Genomic DNA, 26565 nt, shown 5'->3' on the forward strand with positions numbered 1-26565 from the left:
GCGTATATGATGCACTGTATTATGCTTGGGTACCTTTGGTGTACCTGAAGGTCGGGTGATGTCGGGATACTGACGTAGGATCTCGTGGTACTTGGATTCCCCTGACATCACCTTCACTGACGAGATGTCTTCGGATGTACCTTGGGTTGGTACTGCAGCGGAAAGAGTAGTGTGGCCATCTATAATGCGTTGTTTTCTGCAATCAATCATAATATTAAAGAAGGACAAAAAATCAACACCAATGATGGGTTTAGCAACGTCTGCCACAACGAATCTCCAATTAAATGCTCGCCGCAAACCCAAGTCAAGTTTCAGCTGCACCGAACCGTAGGTAGATATAACTGAGCCGTTCGCCGCTGTTAACTCGTAGCTGCTCTTAGGTCGGTTGCCACTGAGTGACGTGCGCGGGTATACACACAAATCCGACCCGGTGTCTACTAGGAAGAGAACTTTCGAGGAACGGTCCATTACGAAGAGGCGGCCCGGTTTGGTATGGCAGTCGTTAGCCGCTACTTCCGGCTGCCGTCGAAGTTTTCCGACCCAGGGTAACTGCAAGGCCTGGTACAGCGAGTAGAGTTGTCTCCAAACCTGTAATGGTACCAGCAGATGGACGGGTCTCTTGGTTTCGACGCAGACCGTGACCGCGCTTGACGTCCGACTGGAGTTTTGTTGCGGGAATTAAAACGCGAGCGCGATCTTGAGTGCGGTTGTCTACTTCTGAATTGCGCTTTGAGCGAAGCAATTTCCGATGTTAGTTCTGCCATTTGCTTTGCCATTGCCACGAAATCTGAATTTGAAAAATTTTTGCTGTCAGTGTCATTTTTTACGGAAAATATTTGCGGTTCTTGTGGTACAAGATCGTGCACTTTGTCAGCTAAATCCGCGAGTTCATCTAGCGTTGAATTTGGCTGCGATGCGATTACGACCTGTAAATTTTTCGGTAACCGGCTTGACCATACGGTGCGCAAAAAATCATCCGTCACTGAAGTTCCAGCCAAAATGCGCAGCTGGCGTAAAAATTGCGATGGTTTCCTATCGCCCATTTGCTCACCTTGTAATAATTGCAGCGATTTCTTTTCCTGCGACAATGACAATCTTGAAATAAGCTCGGTTTTCAATTTGACATACCGGTTTTCGGCCGGCGGAGAATTTATGATATCCTTGACTTCTACCGCGTATTGATGTTCCAACTGACTAATTACATAATTGAATTTTGTAGAATCAGCGGTTATTCCCGACAAAGAAAATTGCGCTTCCATCTGCGAAAACCAAAGCGCAGGCTCTTGCGGCCAAAACGGCGGTGCTCGTACACCGACTTTGAAAACGGCGCCATCGCTGTCACTTGCGCTGTTTCCCTTTGACATTTCAATATTATGTAGGTTTTATATTCTTACTTGAATTTTGCTTGAATTTTGCGTTTCTTGTCCAATGCGGGGTCACCAGTGTAGGTGCGCCTCCTGAGGCTTCGATGAATTAATGAAAAGAGATTTAGAGGCACACGAACGTATAATAAAGATTATCAAAAAGGAAAGTATTTACAATGGAATATTAAACTAGGGAAAAGGAAGGATATGAGTTCAGCGCAATGGAAAGTTCTGTTCAGGACCGCGTCGCCGGAAGGAATGTCGCTCCGCTTCTTGACTGGCCTTCTGGGCAATTCAAATTAACTCGAATACGCCGCGCAGTTCCACGCGCCGGTGTGCAGATGTTTACAGTATTGCCAACACGTGGAACCGACTGCGGCTAGCGGGGTAATGTCTTATCTGGACGCTACAATAGAAATAGTACGATACGAGTAGGTACATTAACTCTATACTTATAATACTAAGACGTAAAATTTTATACAAGCTCATCAAAAGGCTCGCTTCTTATAGTTTTGCTTATGTGCAGGAATAATCGATTGTACAGTAGCCGTGGTAACCTATAGTGGTTTGACAGTGGGGTTATCAGTTCGAGCCTGGAACCTAAACCTGCACACACATACGAAGAAAAACGATGGTGTGTGTAAAGTTCCCAATGCGCACTGAGCTCGCGTGGGAACTAGGCTCTCTTATTTTGAGAGGAGATTATGGTACTGATTTTAATAAACGAGATCAAGATTGAATACATTAATGTTCACTGCGCTGTCAATTTACTCAATTATACAAATAACTTAAATCTAGCAAACGTAAGATCGACCCACTATTTACCTTCCTAGTAAATTACCTTAACATTGTATAATTTGTCCGTGTTTTTCTGTGTCATTTAATAAAGAGTATTTTACCTTTGTGTTACATTATAATAGGAGTCAATGTCCTTGTGAATTTTGGCAAATAGTTTAACAGGGGTCAGTGACCGTGACAAAAATGGTTCAATGCAAATGGGCAGGCAACATACAAATACACTGATACGCATTATCTATACTAGTTGAATCGAGCAGGATTCTAAAGTTCTTTACAATCAAGCGAATGTATTGCTACGCCTATATCGCACAGCGACTTTGCAGCGCAATTTTGCAGCACAGACAGAAGCTGCTTTATGACAACAGAGTAGCAAGTTAAAATGTGAGTACTTCTACATATCTCGACTCGACATCCCGTACACAGTTATAGACTATGACAAAAAAAATGCTACCCGGTGGGAATCAAGTCGTTACGGGATCTCAACACTGTTCCCCATTTTCACGTTTCAAAATAGCATACCATTCTTAAGGAAAACTTTATTTATAATGTAGGCACTATGTAGACACGTCAGTCAATGTGGTTTATACGTAACGGAATATACTAGTAGCAAATACCTTAAACCTTTACTTTTCCTATAACACACACGCATTCGGTGTTGCGTGGTTGATTATTCCATGAAGCCCAAATTTGTACGTTAAACTAAGTTTAAAGTACAACCAGAAGTAAACGTTTAGAGTCCTTCGAAATGTGACTGCGGAAGAATCATAAGCATATTGTAGACAGATCGACTGAAATAAAAAGAGCGAAAAAAGAAAAAAGAAAGAGAGTAAATATGATGAAGAAGAGGAAATTCCATTACTGCAAAAGCAAAAAGTAAGCAGGACAAATGTCAGGCAAAATATTCCCGTAGCAAAAGTACAAATAGCCGCAGCTCATGATGCAAAGAAATAGAAGACCCGGAAACATTCGTAACTTGTAACTCAACTCTTAGAACATGGTCTAATTTGAGCACTATAGTCATACTTGTTATGACCATTTTTTAGCCGGATGCTGCACTTCGTGATGAAAGCAAGCCGCTTTGCACAGTGATAGTACAGGCTAAACTGAGTGATTTGACCCGCAGCAGCGGAAGTTTTACCCCTTAAGAACAGAGATGGCGCCACTTCTTTAAAAAATATTTCCATGTTATGAGCTTTAATTTGGGATATTAAACATTGAAATCGGTCTATTACTTTAGCTTGTAGAATTTTTTGAAATATTTTTTAAAGAAGTGGCGCCATCTCTGTTCCTAAGGGGTGAAACTTCCGCTGCTGCGGGTCAAATCACTCAGTTTAGCCTGTACTATCACTGTGCAAAGCGGCTTGCTTTCATCACGAAGTTCAGCATTTTGTCTAACAAGTATGACTACTAGATCTCTCTCTGTTCCTGAGAGCGTATCCAAGACAATGATAGCCGACCTGTAGGAAATGGCACCGTAAAAACATAACCCTCTTTCGGGCAGCCGGGTTATAGGAAGATAACACACACTGATCTAATCCCATAAAATATTGTATTTCCTCAACCTTCTCCATGAACATTCCCCAGTCGTAATGCGATCTCGCGACGCTGCATCGAAATAGAATTAGGAAGCATTATTTATGCTCCGTCGACATCGACGATGGGCGGAGGCTTCCGCCGCTTGCCGGCGGAGTAGACATGGTTAAATCTAGGTTTATGTTATACTAGCGTTTACCCGCGACTTCGCTCGTTCAATTGAAATTTCGTAATTTTACAATATTCCCATAAGGGTTCCCAAAAATCACAATATTTTTTCCATGGTTACTTTAAATGTCCCGTGAGAATATCGGGATAAAAATTAGCCAACGTGATATTTCACAGATCAAGATATCTACCTAACTAGATAGTAAATTTCATCCCCATTCGCCTAGTCTTTTTAGAGTCACCAGCCAGCACCAATATCTGACAGAAAAAACTGTCCATAAATATCTGATACGACTCTATTTCTAGTGCCAGTAGGAAAGAGGTGTCAGATATTTTTGCGGTCTTCTGTGGCAGATATTAACGCGGGTGAGTTTACACACAGGGACTCACAATCACATTTTTGTAATATTAGTAGGATAAGAGTAAGCACCGACATTTTGAGACAAACAAACGGAGCTAAAATTACGTCTTATAGATAAATTGTGCTGCAATTACAGCGGACTTTAAAAGGAAAAATGTAGGACCTACAGTCATTGACCCAATTAAACTTTGTAGTAATATACGAGGTAAGCTTTGTGTTTTCTTTCATGTAACTACAGGATAACATCTGGATCTACTGATTTCACCGATATAAACCTATACTATCCCAGCATAGGTTACTTTTCAATACGGGACATTTTAAGTTTCCGAGACGACGACGAAAAAGTAAAAGTTTTGGTTTATGTTGAAGCTCAAGTTGAGTGAAATCATCTCCTACCAATTCCAGTTTCCATTTCACGACCCTACGACCAATGATCAACAGCATTTTACTTTTCACAACACAACATCCACTTTCTAGTCCACGATGGACAATAAAAGCAAACGCGCCGGACTAGAAATATCGCTTTGATAACTAATAGCATACATTTACATACATTTCCGGTGTAAGTATGAATCAAGCTTAATACTTGGCTGAGTAGAATAAGGCAATTTATTGGTTCTAAAAGTCAGATAATTGTTATGAAATTAATACTTAGAATAACGGCCAAGTGCCTATAGAACTTTGCACTTTTAGTCAATATTTATATTAATATATTCCTTCAAATTCATGTTCATTAACATTAATACTTATAGATGGTAGTTATACAGCTGAAACCATGAAACCATGTAGGTTATAGACTGTAAGTGTATCATGTTACTTATAATTTCGGTTCCGTACCAAATGTAGAAATTGAGCAGTTCGAATGGCAGTTCTGTGAAAAACTCTGGTCTGGTAATTAACATGAGTTGGAAATAAATAAAACTAGGATTGGATATGTTGGTGATAATAACCAGTTTGCTGGTTTGCTCTATGTTCCCGAGGCCGTAACTTTAAAATATTTGATGGCCATAACGTATACCATTGTAACCAGCTAAATAGATGTAATATAACTACAAATAAAAATAAGAGTTCGTTCTCACACACCTTGCTCAAACAACATGGAAAAATTTATCACCAAAGTCGCTAGAACATTAAAAAAAATGCATATTTTGTAATCTCGCTATCTACACGTGGGACAAAAGCATCTTGCTAAAAACAAATGTGAACACACGAGAAGGTTGAATCGCTATCATCTGTTCACCGTTTACTCTCACTACACCTAATGTTATCACTGATAGCGGTCTGGTGATAACGATAGCAGATCTATGTACCAATATGTACTATCTAATATGTTATGGTTCGAAACGGCCATCTATTTATGTCGGGTCTAAATTAATTGTTCTAATTGAAATTGGCATAACGTTATTTCGTATGACTGAATACGCATGAAGTAAATGCGCATAATGTGGATTGGTATTACGGGTAAGTTGGCATAAATTTAATTAGCATAACATTACTTTGCATACCTAACATACATAGCCTTCTGAACCTAACCTAACCCAGTCGGTTTTGCCCTGAACATTCTAAACAAGCTAATTCACTCGCTTGATAAAATTATGCGTATTCCTTTTATAACAGTTTAAGTTATAGTTAATAATGTTATGCATATTTCAATTATGCGGATACATTATTATGCTAAATAAGTGTTTGCTTCTTCATAATTATACAAGTTCGCCGTTATGCACAAATCTGTGATGCCAAATCTGTTATGCGAATTCATATTAGGACAATTAATGTTATGCGAAATAAGGGGCACCCATTTATGTGATTATATAAACGAATTTGCACTTACATAAGCACATGCTGGATGACATTATGCAGCCACTCAGTGTTGGACTGGTCATAGCCTGCAAGAAAGACCCCTGGTTTCAACTATCCTCTGGCTCGTGACGAACCCTAAACAACAAAATCTCGTATATTTAGTCTTACTCGTGTGAAAGAGCGAGCTTGAGAACGGGCAAGAGCAAGTTGATTGATTGATTACTTATTAATTTATATTGTGATAAAATGATATGTTGCTGGAAATCAATCTTATCATCACTAAATCATAATAAATAAAACTTACCTTCGTGTAACCATTGAATGAATAAACTGTGCTTAAAATAGATCAGACTTTCGGGTCAAATTGATCTGTGCGTGACTGAAACTCGTCATGTGCGCCTAAACCTACTAATTTTAGTATCTAGGCCGTCTTGCAGGAAAAAATAAATCTAGATTTAGTAGTTAATCCAGGCTTAAGCTTGACAGTTCCATACAATTTGACACTACTAAACTGAGCTTAACGCTAACTCGAGATTTATGTGTTTCCAGCAAGTAGCCACTAGACTCGAAACGGGTGACTCAGCAAAAAATTTACTTTTTCGTAATTCTGAAAGTTGCTAAAAATGACTGGCACTTGCAGACATCTATTAGTTGGTTAAAGGACTCCGATGACCTCACGATAGAACCAGAACCACGCTTTCACCGTCCAACCAAACTAACAATGAATCACGAGGCGTGATATTTACTGTGTTATTGCATCGACTGTATGTACTTTTCCTAGCACATATGCCACGTAACATCATTGACCTACAAACACCTTTATTTTGGAAAACGCAGTCTTTGAGCATAGTCTTCACTTACGATGCCGACGAAATCAACTCGTCAGTGGAAAAAACGTACTCTATTCTTTGTGGAGCTCAGCCAGTTAAATTTGGATTTATTCAAAGGATCACTGCGTTGTCATGGCGACCTTTAGAAGCAGAAAGTAAAATTATGATTAGATTATCCGCCTTATAAATCTTTTGAAAGCTTGTGAACTTTATGTTAGTAATAATCTTTTTGTCACATTGATATTTGCCTTTTCCAGGCACGGACAAAACATTTTGCTATAACAGGTCTGTAATTAACTCTTAAGAGAAGTTTTCCTGCCGGCCGCGCGGCCGCGTTAGGAATTCGTTTGGGATATTGCTGTCTTTATCGCTCGTGACATAAGCGCTCGCAGCCGTCCCCCCCCATGCCTTCCGCAACCCGCAACGGCGTCCGTAATTTATATCGAAAGAGCCTGTAGGCTTTTCAAGATTTGGGCGGTTGAATTTTGGGTTTCGTTGTCCTGATATTATACGAAAAGTATAGCACAGAAATCAATGATATTTTACAATCAAGATATTCATTATATTTTCTATGCCTGTGGTTTGTTTTTCGATTTTTGTAAAAATGCTTTATAAGTCTGTAATTCTCGTGCAAAGTTGACATCTTTTTTTTGTCGACTTTTGAGCTCCTGTAATTCTGATATTACACATTTATATGAAAATCTGGAAAACCACAGCCATAGATAATTACGTCTAGTCCATACTTACAAAATTTCATCTATTTCTGTTGCCTAGTTTTCAAATGAGACCGGGACTACGTTTGTATGGAGAATGGAACGAAGAGACTTCTCTTAATGAATAAGAGGTATAATATTTACCGAGCCAGGATGCACACAGACGCGCGCGCTATGTCCCCAGAAAAGAAGTTTAACTGGAAGCAAATCATATTTAAAAATATTTCCCAGCGACCAGTTCGCGTAACAACTTCATAAAAATAAACGTCAAAAATAAAGTAAACTCCTGAATGATATCAAAAATAGTCACAGAACACACGTGTGCCTTTTAATAGCACCGCGTTCAAAGAACTTCACGCGTGTTTATTTACTAAACGCAATCCGAACGCGAATCGGTGAATGGTTCGGGATTGTGTAACGCAACGCTTCGCGTTTGCGATTAAACGAAGGTATCGGTGGTATGTAAGGTCGTTTCGTTTTTCATGGGTGAATGACTTGACATACATTTGAATGGTTTATGTGTTAGTTTTAAACGATATGCGGACTGTTCATCTAAAGGGCCCTGTTTTAACTACAATTTGGTTAAGTACCGAAATTTGGTACAAATTTTATAGCACGCTTAGGAGAGTAGACTGCAAAATTTGAAACCAAATGGTCTTGCAACGACAGTGGTACTCGGTAGTCTTGCTATTTTAGGATATACCTAAAATAACAAAACGTTGGAGTATACTATAGTATAGTGAATTGGACCAAAGTGGTCTCGACTCGACTAATGTGGATGGAAGGCTAACCAAAAAATCACCAAAATCGTGTATATAGGTGTACCTTAAACAAATAAGATTCTAAATGATTCATCGATAATTACGGTAGATGTATTAGCTAATCGATCTAGACAACGATTAATTACCTATAAAAAGCTCATAATCTTTTTAGCGTTCGTCGTCGTCACTTTATCTTGGTGGTTTGAATTCCGTTTATTATAAAGCAAACGACTCGTCCCTTCGTATCCTCGCCAATTGAATTAAACAATGGTCAAATCACAGTTTTTGCTTTAAGCCAGAATTGAGAATTGGAAACAGATAAAAAGTAAAACAATCATCAGCACACAGCAAACTTCCGCATCGCGCCCGAACAACCGGCGATAAATCACTATAAACTTTTGTTGTGTGTATTTCAGGAAATGGAGCGGAAAATATGTTGTGTAGCGGGAAAATTACGGTAATCCCAATCGAAGAATTACATTCAAACAATGCCAACAGCTTCATGTTACGTTGAGTCATTCGAATGACATTGGCACTTAACTCTTGATGCGACCTGGCACAAATATTCTACTTAATTAAGCTTAAATTAAAATCAAATCTGAAGTGAAATCACGCTTAAATACCTTACTGCATCCAATGTTCGAAAATCTCTAATCGCCCAAAAAATCAGCTAACAACAAGAATCACCTTAATATGCAACACAAAAATTGTACAACAAAACAATAAAAATGTGAACCAGATTCGACACCGCTTAGTGATTGGTCACACTATCACATTTACGTCGCTAAACGTGTTCCGTAATGTGCTGCATCTAAATGCATTTCATGGTGGCGTGTGTGCCGAAAAATTGGGCTTGATCGCCTCAGGAAGTAGGTTAACGGGCGGCGCTTAGGTAAAGCTCTGGGATAAGACTTGAAACTAGAGCATTCCTTTTTTCATGCAGATGGCTCCGGCGTTGAGTTCTCTCTTTATATTCAAAGTACCTATGCAGAATTAACATGTGTTTAATCTGCTTCGAGCAAACATTGGTAATTACACTCATCAAAAGTGTCTAAGGATATTTTTTATCCCTAGACAGTTTCGAATACTATATGTATATTACTACAGAATCAAAAGATCAAATTTGTCTACGGATAATAAGTATCTTAAGACTTTTTGATGTGTATATATCTCTAGCTAAAATGCGTTGTAACAGCAAAATCAGGAAAAAACACTTTTTAAAAAAGTATATCAGCCTCTATTTGGATCTTTCGTTATTATATTACACAATTATAATAAATAGATTTTCATTACTTGCAATTAACAAAGCTAACAACAGCCGTAAGAGTACAGTAAAACAGCATTTCTTTTTCACGGTACAATTGACAGGAATAATTATAAGAATAAATGCTGCCGTGCCCGTTAAATCATTTTTTTTTACAGAATTTCTACGTCACATCGCTTGTCATTAATATTTCTAACAAAAGAAAAGATGATGCCAAAAGACAAAGTATTACGAAAGATAAAAGTTGACGATACAATTTTACGTCGAAAGAATTAAGGGCGATAAGTAATATACGTCTTTAAAGATATTAATATTCGAAAAGCATTTATCCAGTCCCCAACAATTGCTCCGTGATTACTGTAGAACTAAATCGAGATTGAACTTGGGACATAATTTTAAATATTTGTTACAAAGAAGGCGGCGTTTTATTTTGCTCAATGGCAAATAAACTTAAGTGGACTTGCGAGTTTCACCCGACCCTGCTTTATAAAATAGTATTCATATTTGGATTAAGTTTTTTTATTAATACAAGGTAATGACACTCCTACAGCATTATTTCCGGTAGAAAATGAATTGGCATTGTTCACTTTTTTTACTACTCTATTTTATCTTATTTTCTTAAAATATAAATAATTTCATGATACTAATTATCATATTGCTAACTGTCCGTGTCACATTCAATCGGATATTGTTTTGAAAAGAATCATATTATGCCTATTGAATAACTAGCTCTCTGCGAATTGTATACAAACTATGATACAATTTTATTTTAACTCATGTAGGGAGTATTTCAATAACAATAATAAAATCATTGATTGCCACAGAAAATAAGAGAGGCCTACACAAATAAAAACTAAAAACTTTAGCATTACTAGCCTCATGACAATAATAAAAAAAAACATTAAAAATTAGCTGCAGTAAATTTAGTAGTTAACGCGATTTTCAGAATAAACTATTAATATTTTTTAGAGATAAATATTTCTGAGATATGTATCCATAGGAAAAAATCGTGTCTAGATTCCTGTCCAGCGGTGGTGTAGGGGTTATAACACGCAGCACGGATTGCTGAAGACCTAGGTTCGATTCCCAGCGCTGGTCTCTTTTTCTGGTTATTCTGTGCATCCATGTCTCAGTTTGTATTTTCGATATATTATATTCGTAACCCTTAAGTATTTTTTGATCAGAATAGGACAAAATTGTTCAAAAACCATATCCCTGGAAATGTATACAGGGTATATGAACAATGCCAATTAATATAATTGAGCCATTTGGTGGTCTTTGGTTTGGCTTTAGTGATTTGACATGTGGTTGAGTTTCTGCATTGATTTTCCAAGTTTAGTAGGTAAGTAAAGTAATAATACATAAGTAATTACCAACACCTGACCAAAGTTTCGTTAGTTGCATGTCAGAGCATGATTAAGTATCTAGCTTTATTAATCTGTCGTTAACGATTCAGATTATTTCCAACTATTTTAATGTAAGTCATTTGATGCTCGAATTTACCTATGTTTTCTTTTCTTACGTCTTTTCATTAAAATAAACGTAAATTCAATTCTTATTTCAACATTAATGAAGCCACAGGTTGTCTCGTCTTTGACCTTAGTTACAACACTTATGCGAACGTGAACGTGCCTACAAAGGTGACTAAGATAAGAAGATTCTAATGACGCAAAACGGCGTCATATTTAAACATAAACAATCACCGTACGCTTGTACCAGTTTCCCTAATGGGTGAACTTATTAAGTTTATAACGTAACTTATTAACCAATATGCAACTCTAATTGCCTCTCTCATATTCGAATCAGTTATTGGTAACTACCTCGTCTGCATAGTAGTTTTGTTAATCAAGTTATACCATTGCTTCGACAAATATTTAACTGCAAGAGCGAAACAATGCTTTAAAACTTCTGCATCAATACGATAGGCGATCCTATTGAGTCTCACAGAAAAATCGGTAATCTCTATTCATACCTTATCTCTGTGGGAGTGTCTGTGATGAGTGACGGGCGGCGGATGCTGAGGCAGCGGCGGCACCTGGTCGCGCCCGGTCACCACCACGGGTAGTCCGTCTACGATGGTGACCATCACCCGCTTGTCGGTGCTTCGTCTGCGCTCCGCAGAGTTCCGCCGCCGACGTTGCTCGTCGGTCACCGGTCTGGTGAATACCGTGCGACGATCGATGAAGTTGCTGCGAGGATCCACTTGGTTCTCTGCCGCCCTGGTAGCGGGAGTGTGGCTCTTGGATCGTTTCAAGAGCCGCATCACGTGTGATTTCAGAGCATCGGGCTTGCTGACCGGCGGAGGCAAGTCCGGCTTGTGCTTGTACGATTGCGAGTGCGCGTGGTGGCGCTGCACGGAAACTGTGTGCCCCATCCCTGGTGGTATCACGTTGGATAAACTCTTGACTGCGTAGGCAGCGTCTACTTTGTTGCCGGCTACGCACGACACTTCGTACATTACGACGCTTCCTTGCACTTAACCCGACCGAACGGGAGAACTTCTACGAACTCGAGTTGTTTGTTTACACCACAGCCATGTTCTTAATCCGAGACACTGCAATCCTTTACTCACACTCGTCGCGGCATTGTCGGATCTTACGCGGAATCACACACGCAAACACTGGACGCTGCTTACATTTGCAAGCTGAAATCGTATTCCGACTGTCGCACGCGATGGCACCTTTTGTCGGGTCGGACCGGTTAGCGGAAAAAACTGTTGAGCATAGCAACAAAAAGCATAAACAAAAAGTTGTGTTTTTATCGAACCCCGGTTTGATTTACTTCCTATCGAGAACAATCACTTTGTTGTGTGTTTAATTAAGTTTTTGTACAAGTACGGCCGGCGCGCGTCCGTTGTGTGCGGGCGCTCGGAAGATACTGGCACGGCAAACGCACGCAACACTACCATACCACAATCGCTCAATGATACAGAATGATAACGATGGATGCGTAGAGGCGACTGCCGAGTCTGATCTAATCCGCTAAAGGTCAATGTTTGCCAGAGTCAGCGGTTGATGTTATTACGATAAGGGGGCGAGAAAAATTCGTCTTTACATGAAATTAGCGCGACGCTCCTATGAAAGAAGTGATTCTTATATTCAGACGAGGGCGCGGAAGGTGGCTGGCGATAACGAGATAAACAAAATTTACATGAATAAGCCGTTTTACGCCAGAGCTGTTGACAAATAGGAGGTTAAATATCCTTTCAGCTCTTTTATAGTATAATCCGGAAAATGCGGCTCGGTGGAAAATTCAGAAAAATCGTCAGGCATTTCTTTGTCGTTAGCGCCCGTGCCGTGCCATGCGGGCAGATTGCCTCGCATAGCACACGATAAAGTTGGCCGCATTATCTTAAACGGCGTAGTTAAGGGAACACTAAGCAAATTCCATCGTTTCACGTGGGTGAAGGAATTTCCTTTGTCGTGACGACATGTCGAGGCCCTCTGAAGATACTGACGACAACGTGAAGACTCAGAGCTTGTTAGATTAATAATTCACATTTCAGGTGAGATAACAGCGCTCTGTGTAACTCACACTTCCTTAGCTAAATCGGTAGGTAATGTTGCAGTTTTCTCATGTTTTATTTTACATAAATATTGAGAGCAGTTTCCTTCAATCCGATTGGCTACGCTCACCTTTCATTTCGCGCGTGTCAAGGGTGAACATTGTGAGCACAAGAGTTAGTGAATAAAAATCAATTTTGAGCATGCACTAACATTGACATTTTATAAGAAGCGTAAAATGTTAATGGAAGATTTTATGTGCTTTGTGTTAAACTTTTGAGTCATTGCAAAACACGTCAGAACAGAACATACCTATCGATTTATCTAATTTATGAATGAAGTGACTCACTAAACAAGTTTCTACACACTAGTTTATCGCAATGAGTACGGACATATACCAAATAAGGATTGAAGGATACTTCCTTTGCAAACGAGTATCTACCAAATTCAGATGTGTGTCATTTTAATTATTTAAATGTTACCCAATTAGCGTCCAGTATTAAATCTGTATTGAATTCAGAAACTGGAACTCCATTGCACTAAGTACTTGGTATTTTCAAATTAATTACCAAGTTTCAAGGAACGCTATATAATCAAATAATAATGTTTAGATCAGCTATGCCACTGAACCTTAACAAATAATAGTTACCAGAGGCATTACATTGTATGGGCTAATACAATAAATAAAGATAATCTACGGTCTAGACTGGTTAGCAAACAATGCTAGTATAATCGATTAGAACTTGTGCAATGGTTAATTTTTCACGAAGTCAATAAGGTGCAAGAAATTGTAAGTTCAATTTGATTCGCTGCAGCTACAAATACAATAAAGAAACAGTAAGAAAATGTACAATGCCCGAGCGTACCTACAAGTTGATTTTATTTCAAAGGTAAATTCAATTGCAAAGCACACTTTATCAATTTTGCAGCAATTTTAGTCAAAGAAGTGACTAGGAAATAAAAAAAAACCTACGCGCGGCTGCAATTGGAACTAAATGTAAGACTGCTCTTACACATGAGATTTGAGAGATCGCTAAACCTTGTACACAGTCCTAAGCTAAGTTATAGGAATGAAAGATCGCAGTTGGTAGTTACGTTCATCATTTCATCATCCTTAGCTTACACAGCTTAGCACATCCCTGGAAATGCAGCCATTGAGTGATCAAGCGCTTTCTCAAACAACTATATACTACTCTTAGAGACACATATAACTACAGTCTCTGTAGATATTATCACGATCCACACCACTCCTAACTACAGTGATCAAGGCCTGTATTATGATTGATACACAAACCGCATACAACCCCTGAACCAGAGAGAGCTAGTGAAAGTGCGCGTACGCACCACGCCATCGACAAACAATCGACGATCAACGAGATGTTTACGTTGACGAATGCGCAGTTGTGAGTGAATTTCATTGGAATATTAACAGGTTTCGGAGGAAAAACTTTGATAACAAATCAGCTGTCAGTTGCTAAATGGAAAAGGTTCTCCATTTAACAACATATCATTATCATTGATCACTATCCTTGACAAAACATATAATATATGCGAAAATGTGTTAGTTACTTTTCCTTCCATCACGCAGCAATGTGCGGATTGCGGATGAGTTAACTTCACTAACTAATAACAGAGCGCAACCGAAATACAAGAAAATACCCTTTCCTATTCCTTTTGTTACATTCCATATCGTTGGCTTTTATAAACCGCAAGAAAACGCTTCTAAAACAAGAATTTTTCGCGAAAACACTACCACGGTCAGGCTTGTTGATTTCATTCCCGAAACGTATTCAGTGACCGAAACATAATAGTTCTTCGAAAATATACGGCACGTGTCTGAACACGATTCAATATACAAAACAGTAAAAGTATTTTAAAGTAAAATGGCTTCATATGTTTACGAAGTATCTCGTACTTACAAAAACAGTAAAGGTACAAGTACAACTACTTTAAGACAGAGACAGAGACAAACACAGGATAGAAGAGATAAAGTAAACTGAGAACGTATCGTTTTTCGTCAAAACATTCACCACAATAATGTATTCGAAAAACAAATACCAGTATCGATCGCTAGTCAATAGATATCTAACATATGATTTATTGGGAATTTCGGGAGCTGAAAAAACGGTCCGCTCTTCCGTAAACAACGATTGTTATTCAAATCCTTTGACGCTTCCTTGGCGAAATAAATTTGATTAAAACACCACTGGGATTAAGTCGCATGCAAATTATCCAGACGGAAAAAAGTTAGTGGAAAGCGACCAGACGAGACGGTGCTGCTGAGGTTAAACGAAACTATCCTGGCGTCGAGCTCTTTCAAAGTTAAATCCAAGGGTAATTTAAATACGATTAAGTATGTATTTTACCCCTTGGTCCTTGGCTTAGGAAATATCTATTGAATTGAATTCTATGAGCACTATACTCTTCAAAAGTACAAATACTTCTTCTTAAAGTCGTAATTACTTAAAAGGTTACTTGGAAGATAATTTTAAATTCTACTACTTAAAACTTTACACAGAACTTTATTCCTAAAGGCAGCAAAATTCGGACCACAAAATTTATAGGAAAATATTAAAACCGAGTGACCCTTCTTTACGACTTCGATTCAGAAGCATAAAACGAAGGAGCTAGCTACTTAAATCCGCAAGTACCAATAACCACTCCCCATTTCCTACCGTTCGCACACTATTTCACTAAATATCGCCACGGCGACGTGAAAGAAATCCCTCTTCTTCCCACTCAGCTGCACAATGCTCCCAGTTTGTATTCATATCATAGCTTTATGTCAATCATGCCCCGTTCGATACGTGCCGTCTTTACGACTTGCGATACAAGCGCTAAAATGGCGTTTATGTTACACATAAGCGGCTGCTAAGCAATAAAATTGCGAGTTTCAGTTTAATTTCAATTGTTCATGTGAGCATCGGATGAAATTTGTAGCAGAATCTAAGTTATCGACACTGTCTGGGAATCGAGCTCGTAGATAGAACCAATCCTCCGATCCAATCACCCTGAGTTCAAGAAAAGTATATTAAACTAAACTAAATCTCACACAAAACGATACCTTTAACTGATAAGATTTTTAATTATAAAGTATGTTTTTGAACAACTGTTGGATGCTCGACTTAACTGTAACAAGTTAAGTCAGTATCCCAACAAAACGAGATATCCAGTTCGAACGAGGCTCCTAGAGGCGTAGATACTACCCCATTGTGCGTTGCTCTGTCCATCATTTCAAGGTCTTCAGAGATACTAGCTATAGTAGAATGATAGACGTGTTGTGATAAAGGGACGGACTCGAAACACTTTCCGGACGATAAGGCCTCTATGCTTCAAGTTCAGGAGTGAAAGGTAAGTGATAGGCAAGCTATACGTGAAAATATGTTATTTCTGTCAGTACCCTTCGTAAAAATTGTTATTTGTTAGGTTTGACAGCTGGTCTGTATCACGTTGAGTGAGGATTTTATTTAACCCAAGTTTACCTCAAATGACATTTCTTTTTTTTACAAATATCTGTGCGAGACACTGTGACAAGACTTTTGACTGTCAGACTGTTAGAAATATATTCTTAAACATCATTCCAAATTTACGCTATTTCATTTCAAGGGATTTTACAAACAACGGAATGCTTTGTGCTCGAGTTTACCATGAAAAGGGGTAAAGATTAAAAAGATATCATGGCTCAGCCGAGCACAACCCTGCAGCAGACGGAGGGTAGATAGAAAAATAATGAGAGGGTGAAGCAGACAAACATAACTACGAAATACAGATCGCTTCGGGCGTCAGACATATTACTTTCAGGTGTAACCTACGTTACTATGAGATTCGGCAAATTTGAAACTCTTATTAAATAATATGAAGTATCAGTATTCATTAAATTACAGTTACTACATAGTAGAAGATACAAAAATAGAAAAAATAAGTATTGTAGACGGCACGAAAATGGAATCTAAAATTATAATTATCCCTTGCTCACATTTGTCTCAAACGAACGAGACGGAAATAAGATTTTGGGTCCTACATTCGTGCCGTAACCTATGATTAAAAATAGAAAATTTAACATCTAGGTACCTCATGCAACAACACGCTGAATTTTAATTTACAAAATGGATAACCAACTGCATTCTGAGTAGGTAGTAATACATACATACATAATATACTAAAGCACTGGTTTAACAAGTCTACGGAGACAGTGCGCGGACAATTAGATCTAATGGTGGCATTTAAAACGATTTTCAGGTGTAAATGGGCGATCCTTAATCCCAGGAAATTACTAAGCTACAAATATAACTTGAATAGAAACAAGTGTCTATAAATGCCTATCTAGATAAGAAAAATTGAGAAAATGAAATAGTATCAAACAAACAATAATACGAGTCTCAAAAAAATAGAAACACCAATGCCTGCATAACTCAAACCATGCATGTCAACGCATACAACATTCTAGTATAACGAATGAAAATTTAAAGGAAATTAAACGTCACCTGTCCCGTCGGCAACGAAAACACCAAAGCTTTTGAATTTCACACCGACTATTAATGTTCGACACTCTTTTGTTATGGTAAAACTTTCGCAAGGACCGCTGTCAACGAAAGGGAAGTTCCGGCTAGGTTTAATAGAAAAGGATTATAATAGCCCTGGAAAAGGGTATCGAATTAAAGATAAATCAGTATCTATAAGCCAATCGTTTACAAATAACGATGGCCAGCATTTGGACAGGGTCCCTTCTCTCTTTCAACGATAAGGCTACACGAAATGGAAATGTTATAAGCTTTTACTTTATCTTTTCCAATGCCAATCAAACATGAATTTTTACAGCAATGTTTTGACTAAGGAACATACTGCCATCCAAAATGAAGTTGCAGATTTAGATGTAGACAAAACTGGCTAGACAAAAAACTTGAAAAAGGAGGATGAAGCTATTTGCCTCACAAGAAATAGTGGGTAACAGTGCAAATGCATACTTTAACTAATTTTGGCAGTATCACTATGGGTAGCTAATTCTTTCTTGAAACTTCTGGCTGTGGTTTGAAAGAAGTGCTCTAATATTAAATTTATATTTTTAGTATTATCAATGTCCAGACATACGACTAATTTTAAAATTATTCATAAGTCACCTGCAACCAAATAAGGCCTGATGCACACCCGACGCCTTCCATTAGTCCGGTCGAACCCAATTCGAATGCTAACAGCGTGCAGCGTCAGTGTCAACGAACGAACTATATTTCTATTTGGAGCCTCGTAAGTAGGTGATAGTGATACGTGACGAAACTTTTATATGAATAATCCAATTGAATTCAATGAATGAACCCCATGCACAGGCAACGATGTCAAAGAATACGCCGATACCGAATGACGTTTGTTGGAAACCCTTTCAATGAAAGAATCGATGTTTAAATTTCAGCTGGCTTATTTTTAAAGATTGTTTACAAAAATATCTTGCGCAAAAAGATTTATACCAATCACTTACTAAAGTAATTTACGTATTTCACTTAACTATGTAAACATTTCAGAATCAATTAAAGATACCAAATTTACAGAGAACCTTTTTTGGAGAGATTTTCTGAATGAGTATACATATCTTCTCTAACTTTGCTATTACTTCATTTAAATACTTTCGGTTCCGCTCACCCCTCATCCATGGCAAAAGTTGTTTCACAATAATTTATATAACCCCTTCTCTATATCCCATTTCAACCAGCCATAAAACAATCCAAACTTCCATTTATACAGCCCCTAAATCTTAAAACGCAGTAAGAGATCAAAACACCATAAGAATAATGTTGGCTTTGTTCCAAAATCCTGACTAATAAGCTTGTATGTTTCTACTTCCGCACCGTTCCTTATTGCAGTCTTGCCACGTCAAGCACAACTTTATTTACTTGTTACAGAGATGATTTTAGGACAGGTTGTGAAATAATCATATACTTATTCATAGTCATCAGTGGTTTTGGAGTCTCTATAATAATAGTCGATTATCGCTATACAATGGCTCATGGCATTGACCGAGTCGTTTGCATTTAAATTATTTGACGGAGCTACTAATTAAATATTTTTGTTGGAAGAAAGAAAGTCATTTGTTTAATTTACAGAGCATTGAGGCAAAAAATTAAACATGGTTTAAAGACAAAACGTAGTGATTGTATACAACCGAACCAAGATACCCTCTTATACGTATAATAATCAAATGAATTTTCATTTAAAATTAAAAATAATTCTCTAAATGTTTTACTTCGAACCAATGAGTGAAATTTAAGAGAAGCAGGGTAAACAGCTTTGTTACAAGCATAGATCTTAAATGTAAACGTAGCATAGTTCTCCCGTAGTGCTAAAAAGAAGTCTACCCTGAAAATCCATTGAAATCGAATTAGTGGGGTTTAAAACAAAACAGGCCCGGAAAACGCAACGTGAAGGGCATACGCACGATCGAGACACGAACTATACAAGCGTAGAAACAGAAATACGTGTGCTAAAATAGTTTGTATGGGCCACAACAATGATACACAACAATAAATTTATCTTTTGCTCAAAAGGAGTGAACGGCACACACGTAGGGTTACCTAGCATCTTGTACCTCGACACGGGAGGCGCAAATAAAATCATCAAGGTAATTACAGAGGACCTTAACAGGATCGTTTATTCACTACAAAAGCTATTTGTCGCCGGCATTTTGGTCGAATTGCGAACTGGATTGAATAATGAGGGCGACGACTTGTAGTGCCGTAAATCCTGTGTACAATAACACTTTGAGTACGCCGATTTCGATTACACTATTTAACTGTTTCTTGGATAGCTACTGCTGTCTGAGGATTTAAATTCAAAGCGCCACGATCTTTAGTCAATCGACACATCCCAGATTTACTCGCGATCAGCTCATCTAGTACTTAAAAGGCACAATGCAACATCTAGTGCTTGTTAGTTTGAAATAATTGTTTTTTAACAAGCGCTAGACCATCTCAAAGTTTAAACAAAAATTACAAAGCCGAGGAACAAAAAGGTCGACACTCTGCTCTCTAATTGTCTTTCATCGCGCTACTGCTCAAGCTCAAGTCAAGTTCGAATACTCGCACCCTTTACAAGTTTAAATTGAAAACGTTAGTCCCTATTCCTACATATAATATATAGATAGAGGCAATTAGGATAAACTTGAAGTTTCGTGATATGGCTCTAAATTACATAAAATTTGAAAATATCTTCGCCTGTTAAGTAGATCCGTTTGAAGACTTGAGACGGCAGTAAAATTTTCTTATTTTGATGGCCATTGAAATAACAAAGAATTTAGTTTTCTAGTGCCCAGCATGGTAATACTAGTTGAAAAACAAGATTTTAGATCTCGTCATGTTTCGATATCCAGATGTACAATGGACGACATCGATGTTAAACAGAGCGTTAACAGTTCGGAGAGGCACGTTCGATACGGCGGTTTAAAACCAGCGGGATATGCATTTTATTCATGTTTTCATGTTGACACGATGTAATGGGAGAGAATGGAGCGAACGTAAAGTCATGCCTGGGATAAAGAAGTGACTTTTTACATGCCATAGTTACCTATTTAAATATAACAGTTTTAAATCCATAACTAATTTCTTTCGATGTGACTCAAGTCATTTAATTGACTAAGTGATTTAAGGTAATATTATATAAACCTAACGTGATGATGGCATTTTAATGGTCAGAAAGACAAAAGCTTTACGTATTTTGGAGATAAAAGGTTTTGTTAATTTTAAAATCCTCGTCCTAACGAGCGTAAGAAGTTGCTTAGCCTCAGAGACAAGTAACATGTTGTCATCAACTTTCTGTTGATAACGTTTTATCTAATAACTTATCTGTAGGTAATAGGAGAATCCATTAGAACATCGACTCGGAATCTCCGGCTTACTTGCCCATTATCGAGCTCGAACAGAACAATTAAAACTGAATCCGGTATCAAGCGGCGGGAAAAGGTCTAATTACATTAAACGCCAAAAAGGGTTATTTGGGATAGTAACGTAAAAGCCGGAATTACGGCGGTTTGAAATTTTATATTAGTCAAGTAATGGTACCATCAGCCAAATATGTGGTCTACCTCCCTAAGGTTGATAATCGTTTGCATGTCATAAAACAATAATGCCAATAGACGTATCTGTGGACTTGAAAGTTCGACTTTAGCGACATATTCATTTGATAGGAACTTGTTTAAAAATTGATTGACCACTGATTTGGCTGATGGTACATACATACCTACATACATATATACCTTTGTTTAGTTTTTAAGACCTTTGTAATAGTACTGAAATGTGACTTGCAATAAAGAATATTATTATTATTAAAACAAGGAAAGTCATATGGTATGACTTATGTGATTTAGAAATTCAAGCAATTAAAAATAAATTGTATAAAACATCTAATACCAATCCAGATACGGTTTCAAACGGATACTTCAACTCATATATAATAAATAAAACTACAGAAACAGAACTCTACGTAAATGAGTTTCCAATACGAATCGCCGGTAATATAAATCTGTTCGATTTGTACTTGTAATGTCCGCGAGATAAAAACAAATCCGACGCTCGCAGCTAATGGTTCGCAGACGAGGAAATCGTAAAGCATTATTCTTAGCACGAAAGTTATTTCACTGGTTACCGGTAAGACATTCACGATGCGTTTAAACGGATGCGATAAATAGTAACATTTATGCTTTCAGGCATTACGATAAATTTAATTGCAAAATAGATGAACTACATAGTTACATACATAGAATACAAAAGAAAGAAAAGATACGTACTACGGTAAAGCGACCAACAAGAAAATGTACAACATAGCATCGGCCAGCCCAGCACGCAGCATGATAACTAAAAGAGACATTGAAAAACTTGGCTAGGTAAAAAGACTCACTTCAGTGTCATCCTGGCTATAATATCCAATTTGACAAGGCAATATCTTAATAGATTGCACAAGCACGGCAACGCATTATTCAATTTGAAGCACCTGCTCGTAAAAACTGTCTCTCAAATAAAAAAATATTTATCCAATCGATGAAAGCGTCTACGTAAAGCTAATGGATGACACTAGTAGTCGATTAAATCCAGTTTTTGGGTTATATTAATATCTGTTTTTTTTTTAATAAACTGCGAAAAATTCATTCATTGGGTTAATGTCCACTGGTAGTCATCCACCTTAAGTAGCTGTCAAAATTGATAAATAATGAAGCGATCCACACTAGGTTCCAACAGTGAAGTTAATTCCTTCAATTTCAATAAACAAGTTAGCAGCATTTACAGTTACAAATTCATTCGTTGCGTGCTGCACTTGCCAGGAGCTTAGTTGTTAAACTGTCCTAAAGAATTTATAGCGTGAAATTAACCACAAGTTAAGATATACAGCAGACACAAACAACCTATGTTAAAAATAAAGTTAATTACGTTCTTTGAGGTGCATCGAGAAATAAAGCAGAAAGGAGTTAAAATTAAAACGGTAAACATCTTGTTTACCATATTGCAGAATGAGTAAATATTCCGTTTCAGTCAGTACTTGTTCAAAGGGTTAAAGAAAATGAATACTCTGCAATGCAAGATTAAAGTAATCAATTCTTTGAAATATTTAAAGTTATTCACGGTTCTAATTTTCTTTATACAAGATACAGGAGTAATAGAATGATTACTAATAAATAGTGCTATAATACATAGTACTGTAAAAGCTGTAATTTCCTAACAAGCTAAAGCGCTGATATTTTTTCATTGACGCTAAGAAATAGTGATTTCGGAACAGTTTATTCACATATTCTAAAAACCTTATTTTTTCTTGAGCACGCTCGACTTACGCCTGCGTCCCCGAACAAGGTCGAGCAACATTTCCTTGATCATGGATAATTTGTCACTTTATAGACTTCCTTTCCATTCAGGGTGAAGCCTGTCGAATACAAACAGTAGGTAGGCCTAAGCTTCAATTAATTAATTAAGAGAGTTAATTTGCCATTCAAGCGTTCGGGATCGTGTAGGTAGGAAATTCTTAAATTTATATTATAAAAAATACAAACATTGGATTGGAATGTAGAACCTCCTCATACCAACAAACGAATAAAAACATTCTACACCTATCAAATTATTAATTGACGTTGCTAATTATGAATTATAAGAGCATATTTCCATTACATAATTGTCCTTTCTGATATGTCAGGTATACCTATTGTAACAACATCAATACACATTATGTAAAATACCGTAATATTAAAATACATAAACGTCCGTGGGTGATAACTAAATAAGACCTCGCTAACGCCAATGCATCACTAAAACACAAAGTAAACAACATTCATGAGATAACAATCCAACAAAATAGGAAAGCGTACACAGATCGCAAATACTTCAACCTTGGACGCCTACAGTTACCGTACACAGAAATAGCAATGCTTTCGATTTCCAGCTAATAATACCCTACGGTATATTAAGATTTAGTCCTATATTCAGGATTGGAAATTATTTATACGTCCCACGTTATGACAGGTGGTCAAATAACAAACATCGGCCCAATATCGCCGTCGCAGTGTTTGGGTGGGTCGCCCACGGCCATGATCCAACTGTTTACAACATGGAATCCTGTATTTATTTCAAGCTAGTAGACGAATTTGAAATGAGCAAGCTAAGTTTCATTATCTATAATGAAACAGGTCCTAAGATTTGAGTGTTAAAAAACGATTTTAAATAGAATTTTCGTCAAATTCAAATTCAAATTATTTATTCAGTAAATAGGCCGCAATGGGCACTTTTACACGTCATTTTTTAAACTACCAGCGCTTTCGGAAAGACCATCATTTCCAAGAAGAATGCGCCGCAAGAAACTTGGCAGAAAGTCAATTTTTCATAATAATATAATTACAAATAAAATACTTAAGAACTATAGTATACAATTAAAGAAAAAAAATTACAAAATAAATAAATAATAATAATACATGGATGTATGGGGTCCCTTAGTTACAAAACTAAACACTAACTATATCTAAACTATATCTACGTTCAGTGGAAGTGTAAAATGCTTCCACCGTCATAAATTATAAGATAATAATAACAATAATTTAGTTCTGAAATATATATTTCAGGTCAAGTAGCTTTTGGATTTCGAAGGCAAGTTCTGCCAATTTAGTATAATTATGACAATGTTTGTTATTGAATTTTAAATTAAAGCTTTGTTAATATTTAGTTCGCCGAACAACAAAAAGCGTTACTTAGCAATCCGATAAATTTCAATATTGTCTTTATAACGAAATTGAAACTCGCTGATCGCAAACAAATGTTTGTTGAATATAAGTCTGTAATCTAGCTTTATTACTGCCATTGTTTCCAGGCACATCGCCATACGGTGTAGACTCTATTGTCTGATAAATGTTTGAATACATTAGTTTCGATTCAACATTACGGTACAGACAGCTCGGTTGCTTCTCAATCGTTTTACAACGCGATAGTTTTCAAACAAATAAAATTCATACCAACTGAAATGGAGTGAACATTCGCGAGGGAACTGCAAAGTTTTATATTGAATTCAGAGCAAACAGATTATTTGCAGTCATGTGACGTGAAATTATCAATTTGTCGATACGTCTTGTGCGAAATTGAGTGGGGGGCCAGTATAGCGGATGCTATGGTTAAGTTGCTAAATTTGAATTTATGCGTCCGGTATGCTACTGCTTCTCGCACGGGCATTAAAATGCTGAAAACACTCGACGGATTTTCATACAGCAATAACAAAGAGAGACCTCAGGATCTATCAAAAAGTACTTTATTTTTAAGCTTTAATACTAAGTTAAAGTAACTACCAATGTAAAATAATGCCCATTAGATCATAATACTCGGACTGTTTTTATTATGCTTGCGTCATTAAAGACTAGGTACAAACCAGATTGAAGAAGAAATATGGGATGAGTTTATTAGACATTGAAAATAATTATCTGGTTCACTAAATTATGGTGCATGATCACCTTGGTGCACTGCAAGTGTACTAGAATATTGTATATATTTATTTACATTAGCGAGCTTAAAACGTGTAGTGGATTTTATGCTCCGATGAATTCCTGATCATACGGACGGTGGCTCCTTTGGGATAGAGCCGCGAAGCACGACGTTAGGGATATTGAAATTGTTTTCATATGGACTGGACACAATGATGTAACATACTCCAATCTCTCAGAATAAAACTAAACTCAATTCCCGTCTGAATCGAGGAACTATTTAATAAAATCAACAAAATCACTTCTATATAATACTTAGTCTTTATTCTTTAACCAAAAATTGCGGAGAAGATGATTAATTAGATATAACATCTAGATAGCAGAAACCCTTAATCAAATACAGTAAAAATATGGCTCCCGCAAATGGCCTACACGTGTACCTATCATTCCGACAACGTAAAAGCCAAGATAGGCCTATTCGTAGAAATTCCTCTATTATAGTGATAAACAATGGAATTTGATATAGTAACTGTAATGTTCTGTTACGTCAATCAAGTGCGTATATTGAGTTTGGATGAAAGGGCTAGACAAAAGATATAAGAACCTTGGTGATATGTATCGAATGACGTCCCCCCATTAGTCTAATTAAACAATAAAGTAATCAACTTTATTTTTACGTTTTCAGAATTCGTCTATTAATCCTTGATGAGTTCCTTCCTACGAGACACTGTCGCAGGGAGTCTCTGCTGCCTTTGTCAAGATTTTTATAATATGTGGGGCAAATTTTAACCCTTAATTTGATAGTGTACACCACAGCGACCATGATTCAAGACTATCTTTTTGTATTTTATTAAGTAGAATTTTTTGGACTATAAGGTACCGACGAGGCTTGAATCATGAACGTTTTTTCAATTTTGCCAATTTAAGGATCTGCAACAGGGTTCTACTTAGTGTCAAATACGAATTTGTCAAAGTATAGTGGATAAGTTAAATGAAAAAAGGTAGGTATGATGTTGTTTATCTGTCAATTTCATGTTGTCTGTACAACAGAGAGATAACATATACATGACAAATTGGGAGGGTGTGTCCCAAGTAATCCCAACATCATTACGTATAACTAATTCAATCAAATGAATCCGTGACATCATCACGCTCGACCTCGCATGACTTATCATCCTTTAAACAGCAACAGTCATCGTTCGTGTCATATGGATTGAGATGTTCTCTGCTATAAAAAAAATGTTTTAAGTTGGTATAATTTTCTAACATACGCACATTAGAAAATGTATGTACTATAACATACTTATGTCAAGTACCTGGGCGACCGAGCTTTGCTCGGGCTAAAACTCGGTAACAAGCATTTTCCCAGAGATAAGACCAAGCTAGATCGATTTTTCATCCCCGAAAACACCCGAAAATCGTTGGAGCCGTTTCCGAGATCCCCGAAATACCTAACTACTTCTCTTTATACAAGAATTGCTCGTTTAAAGGTAGATAGAACAAGCTGCTACAACAATCAGAACATCTTGAGGCGCTTAATCTTTCTC

General features: G+C 37.3%; 1 protein-coding gene across 7 annotated transcripts in view; it reads right to left on the reverse strand.

The window, feature by feature from the left end:
• The window catches only part of LOC141444299 (serine/threonine-protein kinase MARK2-like), a 196646-nt gene that overhangs the window by 116605 nt on the left and 53476 nt on the right, over nt 1-26565 (reverse strand). For 2 of the 7 annotated variants that reach the window (XM_074109812.1, XM_074109811.1), the window contains exon 2: nt 11565-12272. The exons of 2 other annotated variants lie outside the window; for them this stretch is intronic. In XM_074109812.1, coding sequence (XP_073965913.1) covers nt 11565-12050 — 486 coding nt within the window. In that variant the 5' untranslated portion in view covers nt 12051-12272. Of the gene's footprint in view, nt 1-11564; nt 12306-26565 lie in introns of all 7 variants that reach the window. 3 more of the 7 variants (XM_074109810.1, XM_074109809.1, XM_074109813.1) reach the window with 2 other exon arrangements.

This window comes from Choristoneura fumiferana, chromosome 29 (assembly GCF_025370935.1).
Source record: "Choristoneura fumiferana chromosome 29, NRCan_CFum_1, whole genome shotgun sequence".
In the NCBI taxonomy this organism is placed as follows: Eukaryota; Metazoa; Arthropoda; class Insecta; order Lepidoptera; family Tortricidae; genus Choristoneura; species Choristoneura fumiferana.